Genomic DNA, 17,636 nt, shown 5'->3' with positions numbered 1-17,636 from the left:
GAAAAGAAGGAATGGTCGATGTACGAGTCCACACAACCAACTCACTTAAAGGCCATCCCAGGCTATCGCCGACATCTGGACTATTGCCCTGAGTATTCTCTTAACATATGATAAAATAAATATCTTAAAAAAGATAGAAATAGAAATAACAAATAAATAAAATGTATTTGGGTGGTCTGATCAGACGCCGAGCTGCCAGAAGTAGTAGGAGACCCAGAACAGGGGCAGCCGCGCCAGTATGAACCCCACGTTGGGGTAGAAGAAGCTCCCGCCCCAGTGCTCCACCACCATCTTCGTGATCAAGATCTGCGCAGCACACACGACACGCACAGCACACACAGCACATGGCACACGTAAGAGACTCGAGCTCGAGCGTGCCAGCAGGTAAGCCATATCGCCCGACGTACCTGAGAAAAGTTGATAATGCCGGTGCTTGATAGAGTCAAGCCGTTGAGGGTGCCAAAATTGGTATCGCCAAACCTGTGTGTCGTGTTGCGTGTTGCGTGTTGCGTGTTGCGTGTTGCGTGTTGCGTGAGGCATAGGTAATAACATTTCGATGTTTTCAAACCGGCGCGATGCTGGCGTCGTACACTTTAGCGACGAATGCGTAGCAGGCCGAGAAGCCCAGCAGCCGGTAGGCCGCCCAGAAGGCGAAGGTCACGATCTGAAGCGGGAGCACCGGGATCAACGCCAACACGTTGATGCCTGCACAATAAAATAAAATAAAATAAAATAAAATACAAAAGTGTGAGCCGGTCCAGGCACGCACCGATGCCGAGGAGGTTGATGACGGCGTAGGAGAGGGCGAAGCCCTTCTTGTCCATCAGCCAACCGTAGATGGGAATGCCCAGCGCGCCCAGCGGCGTGATCACGTTGAGCAGCACCGTGTACGTGGCGTCTGAAAAAGAAAAAGAAAAAAGAATTATAATTTATTTATAAAATCATAAATGATAAACAATAATAAAGAAGAAAAAATAGAAAAAAAGAAAACGAACCGTAGTCGCCCATGCGGAGGAGTTGGTCGGGTCCGGTGCTGATGTAGTACTGGAGGCCGAAGATGTTGACGGCCGTGAAGACGGCGTTGACCCACCACGGGGCCGAGAACAGCTGCTGCCAGAACGATCGGCACTTCAGCTCCGCGATCCGCTCCTGCGCCATGCGCTTCCTTCGCTCCTCCTCCGTTTCCATCTGTTCTCACCACCGCACACGCACACGCACGCACGACACGCACGACACGACACGCACACCACCGCACACGCACGACACGGCTTGAGAATGGCACAAAAAGACATGTTTGCGGTACTTGCGCACCTCTTCAAAGGGTTCCATGCTGTCTTCGCTATCGCTGCGTTCAAGTTTGTTCTGTACATTGTTGTCCGTCACTATTCGTGTGTGTGTGTGTGTGTGTGTGTGTGTGTGTTGTGTGTGTGTGTGTGTGCAGAGTGCCGCCCGGGATGAGTCGTTGCGTTGCGCCAGACATCAAAAAATTGGGGGTAGTGGTACTGGGTTGGAAGGCCTTATCGGGCCAGAGGAAGAAGCAGGAGACGCCGATGAAGAGGAGTACAAAGGCGTAGCCAATAAATAGGGATTCCCTGGTCAGCCCTCCGTCGCTCAAGGAGATTGCTTGCTGTGGGCGGGCAAGTTAATGATCAACACACACGACACGACACGACACACGACCGCACACGGCACACGGCACACGACACGGCCAATGGCACGCACACGCACACGCACACGCAACACGCAGAATGAAATGATGAAAGCAGACCAAACCTGGAAGCCAAGGAAGAGGAGGCCACTGATGGCGAAAGCGCCGTTAAACGCTGCAATCAGCATCGCCTGTAGGAATTACGTGTTTATGCATCCAATGATCAATGGTGAGGTTCACATTGTGTAGTGTGCGGTGTGTCGCTGGTCGTGTTGTGTTGGTGATGTGTGCGTGTGTGTGTCTGTGTGCGTGTTGACGCGAACCTTGTTGCCGGGAAAGAGATTAGAGAGATGAATAACGCCCAGATGCAGGGCCGGCCCGCCAAACCCCATGAGGCCAAACCCAACAAAAAACCAGTCGAAACCTGCGCACTGTGGCTTAGTTATCTCGTGTCATGCGGTGTGTGTGTGTGTGTGTGTGGTGTGCGTGCGTGCGTGCGCGCGCGCGTGTGTGTGTGTGTGCGTGTGCGTGTGCGTGTGCGTGCGTGCGGTGTCCGTACCATGGTCGTTTGAAAAAGAGATGAGGAGGGCGCCAGAGACGGAGATGAGGCTGCCAACGCACGCTGTGATCCTGGGTCCGAATCGGTCGAGGCAGAGTCCCATCACAAACAGCGAAATCAAGAGGCTCGAAATGCCCGACGTCGCTATCCTGTCACGTGACGCAAGCGTCCACGTCAGTACTGCCCCCAGTGCGTGCGTTTTACATCTTGACGCGTGTGCGGTGCGTGCATGTGTGTGTGCGGTCGTGTGTGCGTGTGCGTGTGCGCACCGGTTGAAGAGAATCTCTTGCTCTGGGCACTGATCGGACATTAACCCATGAATTGGAGACAGAGTGTACCGTCAGCGCCACACACTCTACAACACACACACACACAGCGCACCACACGTGTGCGGTCCACGGTACGCACCTCGATGCCTTCTTCGATGGTGGTGTTGTTGCCCTGGCTTGGTGGGTGGTGCTCGATGAGCTCGTCGGTGCCGCAGCGGTTGGCGTAGAGGTGCTCGGCGCGGAGCATGAGGAGGAACGCGGGCCAGCCGTAGACGGTGCCGCTGATCCAGATGGACTGGAAGAGGGCGACGCCGAGGTAGAGACCCCGTCGCTCGAACATACGGAGCTGCTTGTCCGAGTAGCGCGGACCCAGGAGCGCCATCTTCTCCTCCTCTTCGTCTTCATCTTCGTCCTCCTCGATCATGTTGTTGTAGGCATCTCCTTTCATCTCCTGCACGATTATCACTTCATTCAATTTGAAATTCATTCAAACACGATTTTTGGTGGAGATTTAATCTCGATTTTTGAGATTAATGACAAGTCTGTGGCGTTCGTTCTCATTATGCACGAATGCTGAAGGTGTAGGCAATACCTCACGTAACGTCCGGCAATCAAATGAATCTATTTACGAGACGATATTATATCTGTTTTTTATATTTACGAACTGTTTGCGGGCTTCGCCCCGGGGAAGTCGCCGGGGAGGCTTGCGGCGCTACGGCTGTTTCGAGGAAGTGTACACCCGCGGTACGCCACGTGTCAACTTCATCACCTCCATCTTGCGATGATGATGTTGACCACTTTGCACGTATTGCGATTGGCCTATGATAACATTTTTGCTATGATCATCCAATGATGTGTGTTCATTGGTGTGGGGTCAGTGGCTGGTGAGGGCGTCGGGCCGGTAGCAGGGGTTGTAGCCCAGCTTCTCGGCCACATGTTCGGCGATCGCCGGCGATGATGTCAACCCGGGCGACTCGATGCCCAGCAAATTTACCAGACCTGTCCTCGTGTGTGTTGTGTGTCGTGTCGTGTTGCGTGCCGTGTCGTTTCGTGAGCAAGGGTAGCAAACGAGCAAGGAGGGAGGCCAGGGAGATGCAAGTGGTGTGCACGTACCGGGGAAGCCTCGCGCGCTCTCCTCCTCGATGAGGAAGTCGCGGAAGGGCTCGCCTGGCCCGGCGAGCTTGGGCCGAATCCCCGAATAGTCCGCGTACAGCGCATCGCGCTTCACTTCGGGCAAGTATCTACAAGCCACATAGTAGAAAGAATGAAACTCTCGTGTGTGTGTGGTGTGTGTGTGTGTGTGGTGGCCGGCTTTGCGACGTACTTGGTGATGGCCTTGTGGGCGTCGTCGAGGTGGTATTCGTAGACCGTGTAGTCGGGCGCGGCCCACGGATCCGTTGGTCGGTCGATGTAGAACGCATCCGGGCCGAAGCGCATGTGCCCGGCCAAATCAATCGTGACGTGCACGCCCAGGCCCTTCGCACCAAAGCAAAAGTTTCATCGTTGGCGTGTGCCGTGTGTATGTGCGTGTGCGTGTGCGTGTGCGTGTGCGTGTGCGTGTGCGTGTGCGTGTGCGTGTATACCTTGAGATTCTTCTCAGGGACTGGGTAGATGAGCCGCGAGACGAGCGTCTTGCGCGAGTAGGCGTAGTAGTTGCCCTTGCAGTAGTACTGGCGGTAGTGCGCAGGAAACGCGTCGCCGAGGGCCATCTGGGCCACCAGATCGGCGTAGAGTCCGGCACAGTTCACCACGCTGCCCAGTGGGTCGACACCAGCATCAGATCACCAGATCACATACATGTCTGGGCATTCGTCTCACTCTGCGCGCAACCAGCGACCAGGGGAGTAGAGTACCTGTCGGCCTCGATCAGGCAGCGCTCGCCCTCCCTGTCGACCGTATCAACGAGATACCCGCTGTCGCTCTTGGCTGCCAACATCAACCACGACGGTCAGACATATAGACACTATATAAAGAAACATATCGACATGTAGATACATTTTGTGTAGACATTATGTACCGATGCTGACGGCCTTGGTGTGGGTGACGATGTTGCTGTCCTCGTTGGCTGTGATGCGGCCTTCGAAGAACTGCATGATGGCATGCGAGTCGAGAATGCCGGTAGACGGGCTCACCAGCGCTTCCTTGCATCGCACCTTGGGCTCCTCGGCCTACACGCCACGCCACGCCGCGATTACTCTTGGTGTGTGTCGTGCGTGTCGTGCGTGTCGTGCGTGTCGTTGTTCAAAGAGGCTGTGACGAGTAAGGCACCAATCGCGTGGCTTCAGAGATGAAGTGCAGCGGCACGCCCAGTCTCTTGGCCTTGACTTCGAGGTCAGCGAGGAACTTGGACTCTTCGTCGTTCTGCGCCACGACCCACTTGCCTGGGCGATCGAACGTTCACCACCAAACGGCCAAACGGCCACCGTGCGGTGGTGAGCTACAAGCCTTTATGAGATGCGGTGATGCAGCCGTGTGTGGTGCGCTAGGGCGCCCAGCCAGCCGAACGCAGCGAGAACGCACCAGTGTTCTTCCAGGGGAGTGAGTACTGCTTGCAGGCCTCGGTGAGCATCAGCTTGCCCTGAGATTGATTGGCACACCAGGCGCAGGCTACGGTTAGGTGTCTGGAGCGTGTCCAAAGAGAGACTGGGAGGAGCAAGCACGAGGATGCAAAGCTTGGTCTTGAGCGAATCCTCGGGGTAGTACAGGCCCGCATGCAGCACCTCGCTGTTCCTTGCGCTCACCTTCATGACATGAAGCCATCAGATGTGCATCGCGGTCAGTCAAGTCAGCAGTGTATTGCTGCGTGTAGCAATACAACGTCATAGGTACCTCTTCTCCGAGGACGGTGTTCTTCTCGAGCAATATGGTGGAACCCTCCCTGCTGAGTCGTGCAGCTGTGGCCAACCCCACCTGTTGTGGCCAGATCCGTTTCATGTGAATCCATACAAATCCAATGCGAATGAGGAGCAGAAGAGATTTGGAGAGAGAGAGAGAGAGAGAGAGAGAGCTCTCGTACGACGCCGCCACCAATGACAAGGTGCTTGACGCTCAGGTCTGCGGCGGGCCTCATCACGCGCAGGGAGGCCCTCATCTTGTGCGTCCGGACAGGCACAAGAATGGAAAAGAAGAGAAGAAAAGATAAGAAATGAACAAAACAAAAGTTTTTCAGCACAGAGATGGCACAGGAAGCAGAAGAAGCGTCGATGGCGCTCGAGGTGAACCCAGAGACGGCAGTCACCATTCGGGCGCTGGCAGCAGCCACTGAGGCCGTCACCGCCAACGTCCGCAAGATCAACGAGACCATGGACCGGTGCGCCCCATTTATGGCATTTTTATTTCTTTTTTAAATTGTAATGTTCTATCTCACATGACCAATCCGCACAGAATACTGCAGGGCAAGGAGGTTGTGGATGACCTTCATGCACTTATTGTAAGGCCCCGCTCTCCACGTCTGTCATCCTAAAGTGTTGTTTGAGCGCATGACTGATGATTGCCACGCCCAAACAGGAGCAGCATAAGCGGATTGTTAGCCAGCGACGAGCCCAAAGCATCACCCACGTCGAAGAGCTCTAGCAACACACACAACACACGACACACACACGACACACACGACACACACAGCAACGCGCATGTGATAAAGCGAGCTTCATTGAACCCAGTTCGTGGACTTGCTGAGAAGTCTGTTCAGGGCTCCTCCTTGTGCTGGTCAGGCGCGCTGAGGATGTTGCTGCCGCCCTTCTCCTTGGCTTCGTCCGCGTCGATGCTGATCCTCTCCACCACAAAGTTATGGTTGGTGTAGATGCAAAGATCAGCCGCCACCTGCGTGTGTGTGTCATGTCAGTTGTGCTCTTAAAAGTTGGGTGGTGGCGAAGTGGTCAGACCTTCATGGACTTGAGAGCGATGGTCTCGGCGTCGATGTCGGGCAGGTCGATCAGGCCTCGGGCGCAGGCCAGCGCGTAGGTGCCGCCCGAGCCGATGGCAATGATGCCGTCGTTGGGTTCGATCACGTCTCCGGTGCCCGTCAGCGTGAGCGATATGTTCTTATCGGCCACCACCATAAGCGCCTGTGTGTGTGTGTGTTGGTAATGGTGGTGCGTGTGTGTGCGTGTGCGGCGATGTGTGTGCAGTTGTGTGTGTGTGTGTGTGTGTGTGTGTGTGTGCGTGTGTGCCATTGTTAACATCCAATTCGCACGAGATCAGTGCGCACCGATCCAAGGAGTGGCGTACCTCGAGCCGCCGCAGGTACTTGTCGGTCCTCCACTGCTTGGCCAAGTCCACGCAGGAACGCAGCAGCTGGCCCTGATGCTCCTCGATCTTCTCCTCGAGACGTTCGAACAGCGTGAAGGCATCGGCAGTGGCGCCTGGTACATCAAAATTGAGCAATGCGCTCCGGGACCCACACACACACCACAACAACACACGAAAGGGAGGAACAAGAGGAGCGTACCGGCAAAGCCCGCAACGATGCCGGGACGGATTTGGCGGACCTTTCGTGCGTTGGGCTTCACCACGGTGCTGCCCAGCGTCACCTGCCCGTCGCCCACCATCACCTGCGCACCGTGTGCATGATAAGGGAAAAGAATGTAACAAAGTCATGCAACGCAATCGTAGAGGCGCAAAGAATCAATCAACCGAGAGGGCTGCGGCTGAGTACCACTGAGTTGCCCTTGCGCACGCAGAGGATGGTGGTGGCGTAGGCGGGGTTGTCGGGTCCCCAGAAGCCGGGGTGCCGACCGCTGCCGCCCTCCGAGTGGTAGCTCGCAGCAGCAGCAGCAGAAGAGGTGATGATCCCATTCGTCATCGGCGCGAGTAGCGGCCTGCTTCCATTACCCGTAGTGGCAATTGAAGATCTCGCCCCCAAACCCGCCGTTGTGATCGCACCGCGTCGTGCGAAGCTCTTCATCTCTCCTTTATCTTTACTATTGACGATGTGCAGCCAATCTCTCCAGCAGCCAATTTGTTGTGTTTATTCCTCGAACTCAGCTTTTTCTTTTTGGTTTCCTTTTCTTTTCTTTTGTTCTGGCATTTATTTTAAGATATTTATTTTATTCGCCGTAGCGTGCATTCGCACATAACTCGCATCTTCTTCTTGACAAGTCAAGTCTCGAAGACCAAGGCCTGACCCAACAACCATGCAGGGCGCGGCCCATCTCAAGAGCCAGCTGTTTGCCAAAGGCGAGGAGCGGCAAGTCGAAGTCAACCAGCGGCATCTCATCGATAAAATCTTGGCCCGCTACAGGTTAATCATCTCTCCTTCTTTTCCACCCCACCCCATGGGGTGGTGATGCTTATTACCTTGTGCCAACAGTTCCGAGTTCACCCTGTTTCGCGAGCTCATCCAGAACGCCAACGATGGTACTGTGCTCTTCTCAGCTGCGTGTCGTGTCGTGTCGTGTCGTGTGTGCCGCGTGTGTGCCGTGTCGTGTGTGTCGTGCACGTTGGGAGCTCACTCACGCGCATTCCCGTGAGTGCTTCAGCCGGGGCTACGCACATTGAGATCGTGCTCACGTCGCCCACCTATCGTCCTCCCTCCACGTCACCCGCTACCGACTCAGCCTCGACAACGGCCTCCTCCACCGCTGGCGCCGTCCCCGAGTCCTCGGCCTCGTCCGCCGCCTCGTCCATCCTCAGCATCTTCAAGTTCGGCTCGTGGACCGCCGGCCCGGCACTAGAGAAGGAAAAAGAAAAGGAAAAGAACGATGGCGACGGCGGCAAAAAGAAGCAGACGAAGAGGGCAGACGACCATGCCCTGCAGTTCGGATCCTGCGATGCCACCGAGATCAAGGTCTGGCTCACGCACACGCACACGCACACACGCACACGCACGCACACACGCACGCCTTCTTAACACTTACTCGGCTGGGTGTTGATGTGGTTGCGCAGATCCAAAACAACGGACGCGCGTTCACGGAGGAGGACTGGACGCGTATCAGGAAGATCGCCGAGGGCAACCCCAACTCCGACGCCTGCGGCATGTTCGGCGTGGGCTTCTACTCGGTGTTTGCCATCTGCGAACAGCCCATCATCAAGTCGGGTACGGCCTCTGCATTAAAACGGCCACTACATTCCTCACAATTCCACAAGACACAAGCGAGAATGCTGACGTGTCTCTCTCTCGTTCGCTTGTGTGTGCTGTGATCAGGCGACGATTGCCTCATTTTCCATTGGCGCGGTGATATGCTGGTGACCACGAGGGCCAAGGTGGAGGATACGACTGAAGACGCCGGCGTCGCCGTTGAAGAGGAGGACGCCGAGCGTAAGGCGGCTGTGGCGACGGCGGCCGAAGCGGCGAAGCGGAAGGACTGGGTGGCGTTCGTGCTCGAGACGCGCGAGGTGATGCCGTTCGACCTCGACCTGCTGAGCCGATTCGTCGTCAAGTCGGTCTCCTTCACTACCAACGTCCAGTCCATCTCGCTGATCGTGAACGACATCAAGCTCCTCCAAGTCCACACCAATGTAGATAAACGTACGCCTTTAATTTATTTATCATATTATTTATATTTATAAAACAGTTTATATGGAAAATGAATTATATTTGTAATTCTGGCGCGACACAGGGAGCACGGAGGCGCGTGAGAAGGAGACTGAGGAGGTGGCAGTGCCCAGAGTTACCAAGGACGACGTGAAGCGGCGACAGAAGGAGCACGGCTACATGTCCATCGGTAATCAATCTCACTTCCCGAAGTGGTCCGTGGTGTGAGTGGCTGACCAGCTGGATTGCTGACTGGACACCAACGCTGTGCCTCGCTCGCGTGAAGCCTCGATCAAGGCGCAGAGGATGACGGTCAAGGTCGACCGATATCCGTTCACCAAGCCTCTCTTTGTAAAGATGCGTTTGCTCAACGCACAGGTAAGCACTACATTGCTCACTCCGACCTTGCGCCCTCTCTCTCTGATTCTGACGCACACGCACACGCACACGCACACGCACACGCACACGCACACGCTCAAGGTGGACGTGCACTGGGAGTTCTACCCAACGTACCTCGAGAACATGAAGCGCATCCTCAAGAAGACGCCGCCGAGCCGCACCAGCATACTCCTGCTCTACAACTTTGACGATGACGACGAAGAAGCTTCCGACCAGTTGAAGGCCTTGGACTCGACCACCAACAAGGCGAAGGGCTCGCAGTACGACCCCACGGCTTCTTCATCGTCATCGTCGACGTCGACGCCCGGTGGTGGCCTGTCGTCGTTTTGGTCATCGCTGGTCAACGGTGGTCCATCGTCGTCAACGCCGGCACAGCAGTTGATCGACGATGGGCTGGGCGGCGGTCAGGCCAGGAAGGTGGACGACCTCGTGGTGGACCTCTTCCCGTGCCCCAACAACGGACACATCTTCATCGGCTTCTCGACCCAGCAAACCACCGGCACCGGGTTCCACCTTGCTGCCCAGGTATTGTGCCTTCGGTGTGTGGTGTGTGTGTGTGTGTGTGTGTGTGTGTGTCATGCGTAACAATTTCGTCTACGCGTCTGCAGCTGATCCCCACGGTCGAGAGGGAGAACATAGACTTCCAGGATGTGTACATATCCAACTGGAACTGCAATCTGCTGGCTGCCGCGGGCCAGGTACGGTCTTTGCCTGCGGTACCGCAGTCAGGAGCACCTGACCCCACCGGTGACGGCGGCTTCATCCATTTTCTTCTTCGTTTTTCCCAGGTCTCTCGCCTGTACTACGACCACATCATGAAGAAGATCGAGAGCACTCGCATCCAACCAGAGCAAGAGCAGATTCTCGAGCGCGAGATCGTCAATTTGCTCTCTGCTCACAGGTAACCATCGCCCACTCTTTATTTTCTTTTACTTTTTGTTTCCTTTATTCTAAATTCTGAATTCTTGTTACTCACTCGCCTGTATGGTGCGCAGCTTCGCGCAGAGTCACCCGAGCGAGAAGGTCGTCCGACTGCTCAATCAGTACTTCTTCGTGCACCCACTTCAGTACGCCAACGTGACGCCGCTCGCCCAACAGCAACGAATTCCGCCGACACTGTTTTTCATTCCTTCGACCGCCGGTACATCTCCACCCTTCATTATCATCATCATCTTCGTCATCATCTTCATCATCATCATCATCATCATCATCATCATCATCATCCGTCTTTCAGGTATATTGACGTGCGACAAGGTGAGGCTGCCGTACCTGGACATGGAGGATTTTCTGGTCCAGCGTGGTTCCGGGACGACCACTGCAATTGTTCCCAAGTCGCTGCTCAAGAAGTGCGACAGGTACCCACACCAGTCAGTCCGCTGTGTGCCATGCGTGTTGTGGTGTATGTCGTGTGTCGTTCGATCGCTGACATTGGTCGGGACCAGGTTCTTCCACCACCTCAAGGTCCGCAACATGGTGCGCGAGATCTCGTTGGACGACCTCCTGGACGAACTGAAGCGTAGGGAGCTCTCGCTGGACGAGCTCACCCAGGTCGTCAAGTGGTTCAGCAAGCCGCAGGTAACCCATATTTCCCCTCAGGTCGCTCTGCTTCACCCGATCCCCCTCGTGCTCACCGCGGATGTAACACCGCACGCACGCGCACACACGACACACGACACACGACACACAACACACGACACACACAGGTCGAGTACGCACTGTTCGTGAACCAACGAAAGAATGTGCTCAAGCTGCTGTCGAGCCTGACGGTCGTCGTGCGCGAGACCAAGGAGCAAGAGGTAATCGAGCCAAGCGGTGACGGCGCCCCAGCGGCGACGGCCGCCGTGGTTTCGTTCCGGCCCGTGCGCCAGAATCTGGGCGAGGTCCAGTTCTTCGTGGGTGCGAGCAAGGCCATGCGCGGCCTGCCCCTGCCGCCCGCCACGCTGGACCCGTTCATTTCGGCCTCGCTGAGCGCGGTGCTGCACAAGAACCTCCTGCTCAAGCGGTTCGGCTGGCGCGAGCTCACCGCCTGGGACTGGTGGGGCCACATCCGCAACAACCTACACCTCCTCACCGCCCCAGGTATTTATTTATTTAGCCAGCCATTTATTTATCAATTCATTATTTGTTTGATATTAATTTTCATTTTGTTTGGCAGGCGGCACGGATGTGTTGAAGCACATCGCGGAGTTCTTTCCGCACCTGCCCGAGGGCAACAAGAACGAGGTGGTGGCCGTGCTGCGCCAGGTCGCCTGCATTCCTATCGAGCCCAGACAGGGTATGTTGGCGCCTCCGTTGTACCCCTACATTCGATCCATTATTCATGCCATCTATGTCGTCGTGCGCTGCTGTGTGTGTGTGTGTGTGTGTGTGTGTGTGTGTGTGTGTGTGTGTGTGTGTGTGTGTCGCGTGTGTCGTGTAAAGATCAAGCAGCGCCAACTGCTGCAACTCCGGCGGCGGCTGCTTCAGCAACAACGACGACTGCGACGACAGCGTTTAGGCGACCGGAGGAGGTCTACTTTCCGAGCGTGCGGCTCTTCTCCGATATCGACCACGTGCGAGCCGACATCATCCGCCACGACACCAAGCCCTTCCTCAAAGCCCTCGGTTCGGCCCGCCCCCCTCCTCGCTATGTGAAGCACGCGTGTGTCATTCCTGACATTTCTTTTCTTTCCACTCCGGCCAGGCGTGCGCGACACGGTCGACCTGAAGCTCGTGCTCGGGCGTCTGGAGCAGCTGCGATGGAACGTCAGGGACCTGGTCGACTACCTGACCAAGCAGCAGCCGTCCTTCACCCCGGCCGACTGGTACACACCACCACCAACTGGCAACTGCTCGAGCCCGGTGTGTACTACCTTGGAGTCTAATCGTTGTGTGGAATGCTAGGAATCTGCTTCGGAATTCAGCATTCCTGCCGGCTGTGGTCTACAAGCGTAAGGTGGCGACCGCTTCCGCCGCAGCTGATGACAGCACCACGCCCATCCCAGCAGCAGCGCCGGCCGAAGGCGGCGTTATGGCCGTCGGAGCGCCGGTGGCGCAGAGGCGGAGGGCCGCGGCGGATGTGTTTGCGACCGAGTTCGATGAGATGCGGGACAACATCCCGCGCAAGGCCAGCGAGCTGTTCTTCCCGGCCGACGAGATGAAGGCCCTGGGCTTTATCGTGCTCGACTGGTCGCCCAAAGCCGCCGACCAGCAGCAACCGCAGCAGCAGCTCGACCCCAAGTCCAAGCAGGCCCAGCTGCTCAAGAAGATCGGCCTGCTCGACAAGCCCGACCTCTTGTCCCTCGTGATACTCGCTTCCTCCTACCCATACGACGGTGCGTGTGCGGTGTGTGTGCGGCGCGCGTGTGCGGTGGGTGTGCGTCTGTGCGGTCGCGCGTGTGCGGTGCTGACTCAAGGGTGCCGCTGTTGTGTTTCAGGGGCGGACGAGCACAGCGAAGGCGAGCAGATGCGGGAGAAGATACTCAAGTACATGGAGGCCAACGCCGCGGAGCTGCTCCGCGCCCAGCCGCACGGCTTCAACGTCCGCGACATCGAGATGCGGTTCCTCCCCGCCCGTGTGCGCACCGCGCAGGCCCGGCCGCCGCCCGAGGTTGGTGCGCAGCCGCAGCCGCAGGCCGAGTACGGTCGGCTCCTGTGCGACCCCAAGCGATGCTTCCTGAACGACTCGCCGTTCGGGTTCCCGGTGGTCGAGGAGCGGTGGCGCGGGCTGGCCAAGAAGCTCAATATCGCGGCCGACCCTCCGCTGACCAGCATCATCGACATGGTACTTGCCAACACACACGACACACACGACACACACACACACACACACGACGCAAACCGCACACGGCTAAAATGATGTGTTCTTGCTGGTGGGCCAGATTGTGAAAGCGCCGCCGGCGGACCAGAAGAGCGGCGAGGAGGTGTTCGAGTACCTCTACTCGCGCCTCCAGGAATTCACCCGCGAGGACCGCCGCACCCTGCTCGCCACCCCCTTCATCCCGCTCACCTACGGGCGGCCCACCGTGCGGATGTCCGCCACCCACGAGGTTCCGCTCACCACCCCTAACCACCGCCTTTCTTTCGCTCGGCGCTGACGTCGCTGTGTGCGCGCGTGGTTTGTGTGTGTGTGTGTGTGTGTGTGTGTGTGTGTGTGTGTGTGTGTGTTGCGTGTGTGCTGCGTGTGTGCGCGCGCGCGCGCGTGTGTGTGTGGTGCAGGTTTTTATTACGGACAGCTTCCAGCTGCTGAGGAATGGGGAGAGGAGGGACGAGCAGCGGAAGCAGATCACGGCCAGGCTCACCAAAACGCGCCAGGCCATCCAGGACCTGGAGACCAAGAAGGGCGCCGCGCCCACCTCTGACGACAAGCTCCGCGCCAAGCTGGCCCGACAGGATCCCAAGGCCTCCGCTGCTCAGGTGAGTGCGTGTGTGCGGTTGTATCGTGTGTGTGCGGTTTTATCGTGTGTGTGTGTGTGTGTGCGATCGTGTCGTGTGTGTGCGGCGTGTCATGTGTGTGCGGCGTGTGCTCATCATGAACGAACGGAAACAGTTTTCGCAGCAGCAGCACTACCTGTTCCAGCTCAAGACGCTGCAAACGGAGGAGAGCAAGGCGCTCAAGGAGCTCAAGCGGCTCGAGGCCGAGGCGGACAAGGAGCTCCGCGACCGCGCCCCACCGGCCGTCGTCGCCCCCGCCAGCCCGGCCGCCGCCGCTGCCGCCACCGCCGTCGCCGCCGCCAAGCGGTCGGCCTTTGACGTGTTCGACAATCTGCTCGAGTTCGTCGACTTTGGGGAGCGGGGCAACCAGTTCCTGCGCAGCTGCGGCGTCGAGGAGTACCCGACGCCCGAGCAGTTCGCCAACAACATCATGCGGCACCACCAGCGCTACCTGGCCAAGAACGGCGTCGCGCGGTACCTCCGGCTGCTCTCCCTCTTCGCCGCCGCCTTCCCCCACATCGCCCCACCGCCACCAACGACCACCACCGCCACGCCGGCCGTGTCGTCGTCGTCGGCTCTGCTGAATCAGCTGCGCCAGTGCCCGTTCTGCGTGGCCCTTCGGTACACGGACGATGACGATGACGATGGCGGCAGCGGCGGCGGCGGCGGCGGCGGCAAGAAAGGTGGAAAAGAAGAGGAGGAGGAAGAGGAGGAGAAGGTGCGGGAGGAGACGGCGTTGATGAAGAAGGCGAGCGAGTGCTACCTGATCGACAACGAGCGGTTCGCCAAGCTGTTCAACCCGCCGCGCATCCCGCATGGCTCGGGCGACGCCGCCTTCTCCTCGTCGGCTCTCGAGAAGATGTACGAAAGCCTCGGTAAGCGCCCCTTTCGCACGACACGACACGAACAACGACACGACACGAGACACGACACGACACGACACCGCGCGTGGCTGACAACGAAGGAAGGTGCCAAATGGATCACGAGCGATGTGAAGACGAGCTGCCAGCGGGAGGGCGAGCTGCGGGCCACGCCCAAGGCCAAGAAGCTCAAGCGTCTGCTGACCGACCGCAAGCCCCTCCTGGTCAACAACATGAACGGCCAGCGCCGCAAGAACCTGCGCTCCAACGCCGAAGACGTCCTCAGCAAGTATGATTGTCCATGATGAAGTGTGTGTTGTGCGTGTGCGTGTGCGTGTGCGGTGGTGCGTGTGCGTGTGCGTGTGCGTGTGCGTGTGCGTTAATGATGTCGATGTTGACGTGCGCGCCCACAGGCTGCAGGTGTTTGCTGTGGCCAAGATCGAGCGAGTGCTCACCTTCAAACATCAGCGCGTCACCGAAGAAGCCAGCGTCGCCGTCATGAACCACGAGAAGTACGTTTGTCACATGTCGTGCGTGTCGTGTTTCTAGTGTTCTGTGTGCGCGTGTGCGCGTGTATCGAGTGTTCTGTGTGCGACATCTAAAACTAGTGCGACTTCAGCGGCAAGCTGGCCCTGTTCATCGTGGAGGCGATGGAGTTGGACTACTTCGACATCGGCACCGAGCTGGTGGGCCTCCTCTACCGCAAGTCCGTCCACGACGACGCCCTCCTCACCGCCATGCTCCTCCAGACCCCGCTCCCCACCCTCCGCAAGCGAGGTCACTCTCTCCTCCCCCCTCCACCACCCCCGCTCCCCCTTACAGGCCTCCAACGTGTGTCGTGTGTGACGTGTGTCATGTGCTGTGCGTGCGGTGTGTGTCGCGTGTGTGTGCGATTTTAGGGTGGCCCGTGGATCGGCTGTTGCAGAAGGAGGACGGGGGCGGCGCCGGTGCCCTGGTCTACCACGGCGCCGTGCAGCCGCGCGAGCTGCAGCTGCAGCCAAGTGAGCCGCCGGTCGGGAAAGGCGGCGGCAGCGGCCGCGAAGGCCGGCAGATGACGTCAGCACCGCCGTTGTCGCAGCCGCCCAAGGCCGACAGTCAGCCGACGAAGCGGCCGTCGGGCTTCTTCCAGTCGCTCTGGGACGCCATCGCTGCGCCGCCGGCGCCAGCGGCACCGCCGGTTACGCCAAAGCCGACCACCACCACCAACGCCCCGGCGCCGCTGCAGATGGAGACGACCGGCGGCCGAAGAGCCATCGCCGCCCCGGCCGAATCCAGCGCCGGTCCTCCTCCGCGCCAGGTCCCGGACGTGCAGACAGCCGGCGGCGCTGAGATCGTGAGGTATTTGAGAACTGCGCGCCACTCGCTGCGCTGCGCTGCAGCTTCTGGAGCTCAACTATGCGTTACTAACATCGCGACACACGACAGCCGCGTCAAGCATGAGGCCGACGACCCGATCGACGCCCAGCGCATGTACCAGCAAATGGAAAGGTTCGCGCAAGCGCACGCGCACACACGCACACGCACACGCACACGTGTGTTGACGAGGGGTTGGTCGCCAGTGAGGCGAAGAGGGCACTGCAGGGCGTGAGCCAGGGCGCGTCGCAGGTGATCCACCAGCAGCCCGGCGAACGGAACGAGGTGAACTACTTCTGCGAGGTGCTGCCCGAGCAGACGCTGGTCAACGTGGACCAGGTCCACGGCGTCACCCTCTACCTCGAGGAGGGCTCCACCCTCGTACGCCACCTTACTATTATTTATATTATGTATATTATTTATTGATTTATTTATTTATTTATTTATTGATTGATTGATTGATTTTATTTAAATTAATATCTAAATTATTGAAATTAATATATAAAAAAATGTAGAGCACCGAGCATGTGCAGGGCGCTCAGGTGATGGCCCAGGTTTTGCTGCAGCTGGCCGGTACGTGTCTTTTGGCTGTGTGCGCGTGCGGTGGTGCGTGTGCGGTGGTGATGACTGACGAGTGTGCTGCGTGGGTTGTGTGTGTTGCGTGCGGCCAGGCGTGTTTGGGATTCCCGCCAATTCGCTGCACATGTGGATCGGCTACAAGGGCAGGCGCATTGCATTCAACCGCGGGAACAGCCTCTACTTCAACCTCACCGTCTTCATCGACCTTCGCTTCCGGTACAACCCACAACACAGCAACACACAACAGTGGGTAAGTGCCACTTAACACCATGCATGCCCTCGTGTCGCGCGTGAGCAGAACGCGATCGGAATGTATGCGCTATTGGTACATGGTGATGTGCCACGAGCTCGCACACAACAACGTGTCGGCACACAACGAAGAGCACGAGGTGCGACGTCGCACTCCCTCCTCTCCCCCGCACTTTCACCATCGTCGTCGCCGTTGGTTGTCACCCAACATGTCACACACTTTATTTATTTCTTTTTTTTTCCTGCCAAACAGAGCCTGTTGAGCTGGCTGGCGTTCCGTCACATGGAAGCTCTCAATGCCCTCCTTGGCAGCACCCAACAGCGACTTCCTGAAGTCGCTGCTACACATACATAGCCTGGGCATTGATAGCAGCAAGTGCTGACAGATAGAAAGGTGGTGATAAAGTAAACATCAACTTTTTGTCTTCAGTGACTGTTTTACATGTTGGTGTCTGTGGATCCTAACCAGGCATCTTGCAATATGACATGTCAACAGTATTGCCATGTGCTGGTCAGTTAGTTGGGAAATGGAGGACAGTGGTGCTAGCCTTTGACATGTTCAGCTGTAACCACTGTCTCCAGTACTGATGTTTGAAAAATGTAACAAGCCAAAAAGTGTGTGAATGGGTTGAAGTAGGGGCTTTGGTGAACATGGCCAAACCAGATTTCTGTACCAAAAATGCACCAGACAAGAGTGCAAGTGAAGATGTCATCATGTGCAAGCTTAGGTGTAGTAGGGGGATAGTGGGTAGCCACCCAAGGTTATTGCATCCCATAAAAGAGGAATTTGCAGCTTTGATGTACAAATGATAACAAGGGAGGTCAAAGCTGATGT

The 17,636-nt window shown here is 57.4% G+C and overlaps 5 protein-coding genes across 5 annotated transcripts; 2 read left to right on the top strand and 3 right to left on the bottom strand.

Annotated features, from left to right (window-relative positions):
• Positions 1-180: 180 nt before the first annotated feature.
• On the bottom strand, positions 181-2,900 carry ACA1_183430 (uncharacterized protein; the record flags this gene model as incomplete). Its single annotated transcript, XM_004345903.1, has 10 exons — positions 181-306; positions 408-480; positions 591-705; positions 770-898; positions 996-1,188; positions 1,312-1,382; positions 1,504-1,592; positions 2,270-2,356; positions 2,477-2,505; positions 2,616-2,900. The coding sequence occupies 10 exons, from the start codon at positions 2,898-2,900 to the stop codon at positions 181-183; spliced, it is 1,197 nt and encodes a 398-aa protein (XP_004345953.1).
• Positions 2,901-3,350: 450 nt separating this feature from the next.
• On the bottom strand, positions 3,351-5,567 carry ACA1_183420 (L-2-hydroxyglutarate dehydrogenase, mitochondrial precursor, putative; the record flags this gene model as incomplete). Its single annotated transcript, XM_004345902.1, has 11 exons — positions 3,351-3,475; positions 3,590-3,717; positions 3,801-3,952; positions 4,060-4,228; positions 4,330-4,402; positions 4,494-4,644; positions 4,745-4,857; positions 4,997-5,054; positions 5,137-5,217; positions 5,306-5,386; positions 5,493-5,567. 11 exons carry the CDS (start codon positions 5,565-5,567, stop codon positions 3,351-3,353), a joined length of 1,206 nt encoding a protein of 401 aa, XP_004345952.1.
• A 112-nt stretch (positions 5,568-5,679) lies between these two features.
• Positions 5,680-6,049, top strand: ACA1_183410 (uncharacterized protein; the record flags this gene model as incomplete). Its single annotated transcript, XM_004345901.1, has 3 exons — positions 5,680-5,786; positions 5,861-5,906; positions 5,984-6,049. 3 exons carry the CDS (start codon positions 5,680-5,682, stop codon positions 6,047-6,049), a joined length of 219 nt encoding a protein of 72 aa, XP_004345951.1.
• A 111-nt stretch (positions 6,050-6,160) lies between these two features.
• On the bottom strand, positions 6,161-7,277 carry ACA1_183400 (ATPdependent protease HslVU, peptidase subunit; the record flags this gene model as incomplete). Its single annotated transcript, XM_004345900.1, has 5 exons — positions 6,161-6,295; positions 6,358-6,540; positions 6,704-6,837; positions 6,924-7,026; positions 7,131-7,277. The coding sequence occupies 5 exons, from the start codon at positions 7,275-7,277 to the stop codon at positions 6,161-6,163; spliced, it is 702 nt and encodes a 233-aa protein (XP_004345950.1).
• A 331-nt stretch (positions 7,278-7,608) lies between these two features.
• Positions 7,609-17,064, top strand: ACA1_183390 (uncharacterized protein; the record flags this gene model as incomplete). Its single annotated transcript, XM_004345899.1, is given in 32 exon segments — positions 7,609-7,715; positions 7,785-7,831; positions 7,954-8,261; positions 8,360-8,510; positions 8,619-8,942; positions 9,034-9,138; positions 9,235-9,326; positions 9,429-9,872; positions 9,956-10,045; positions 10,136-10,248; positions 10,343-10,488; positions 10,582-10,702; positions 10,790-10,922; positions 11,051-11,426; positions 11,503-11,622; positions 11,838-11,951; positions 12,031-12,151; positions 12,231-12,661; positions 12,764-12,903; positions 12,919-13,110; positions 13,208-13,375; positions 13,545-13,742; positions 13,876-14,635; positions 14,729-14,909; positions 15,034-15,132; positions 15,240-15,397; positions 15,520-15,958; positions 16,046-16,108; positions 16,180-16,354; positions 16,507-16,546; positions 16,645-16,768; positions 17,055-17,064. The coding sequence occupies 32 exon segments, from the start codon at positions 7,609-7,611 to the stop codon at positions 17,062-17,064; spliced, it is 6,090 nt and encodes a 2,029-aa protein (XP_004345949.1).
• Between the last annotated feature and the right edge of the window lie 572 nt (positions 17,065-17,636).

Source organism: Acanthamoeba castellanii (assembly GCF_000313135.1).
Source record: "Acanthamoeba castellanii str. Neff unplaced genomic scaffold scf7180000084745, whole genome shotgun sequence".
NCBI classification, from domain to species: Eukaryota; Discosea; order Longamoebia; family Acanthamoebidae; genus Acanthamoeba; species Acanthamoeba castellanii.
Note: the sequence above shows the minus strand (reverse complement) of the source record. Positions and strands in the feature narration are given on the sequence as shown.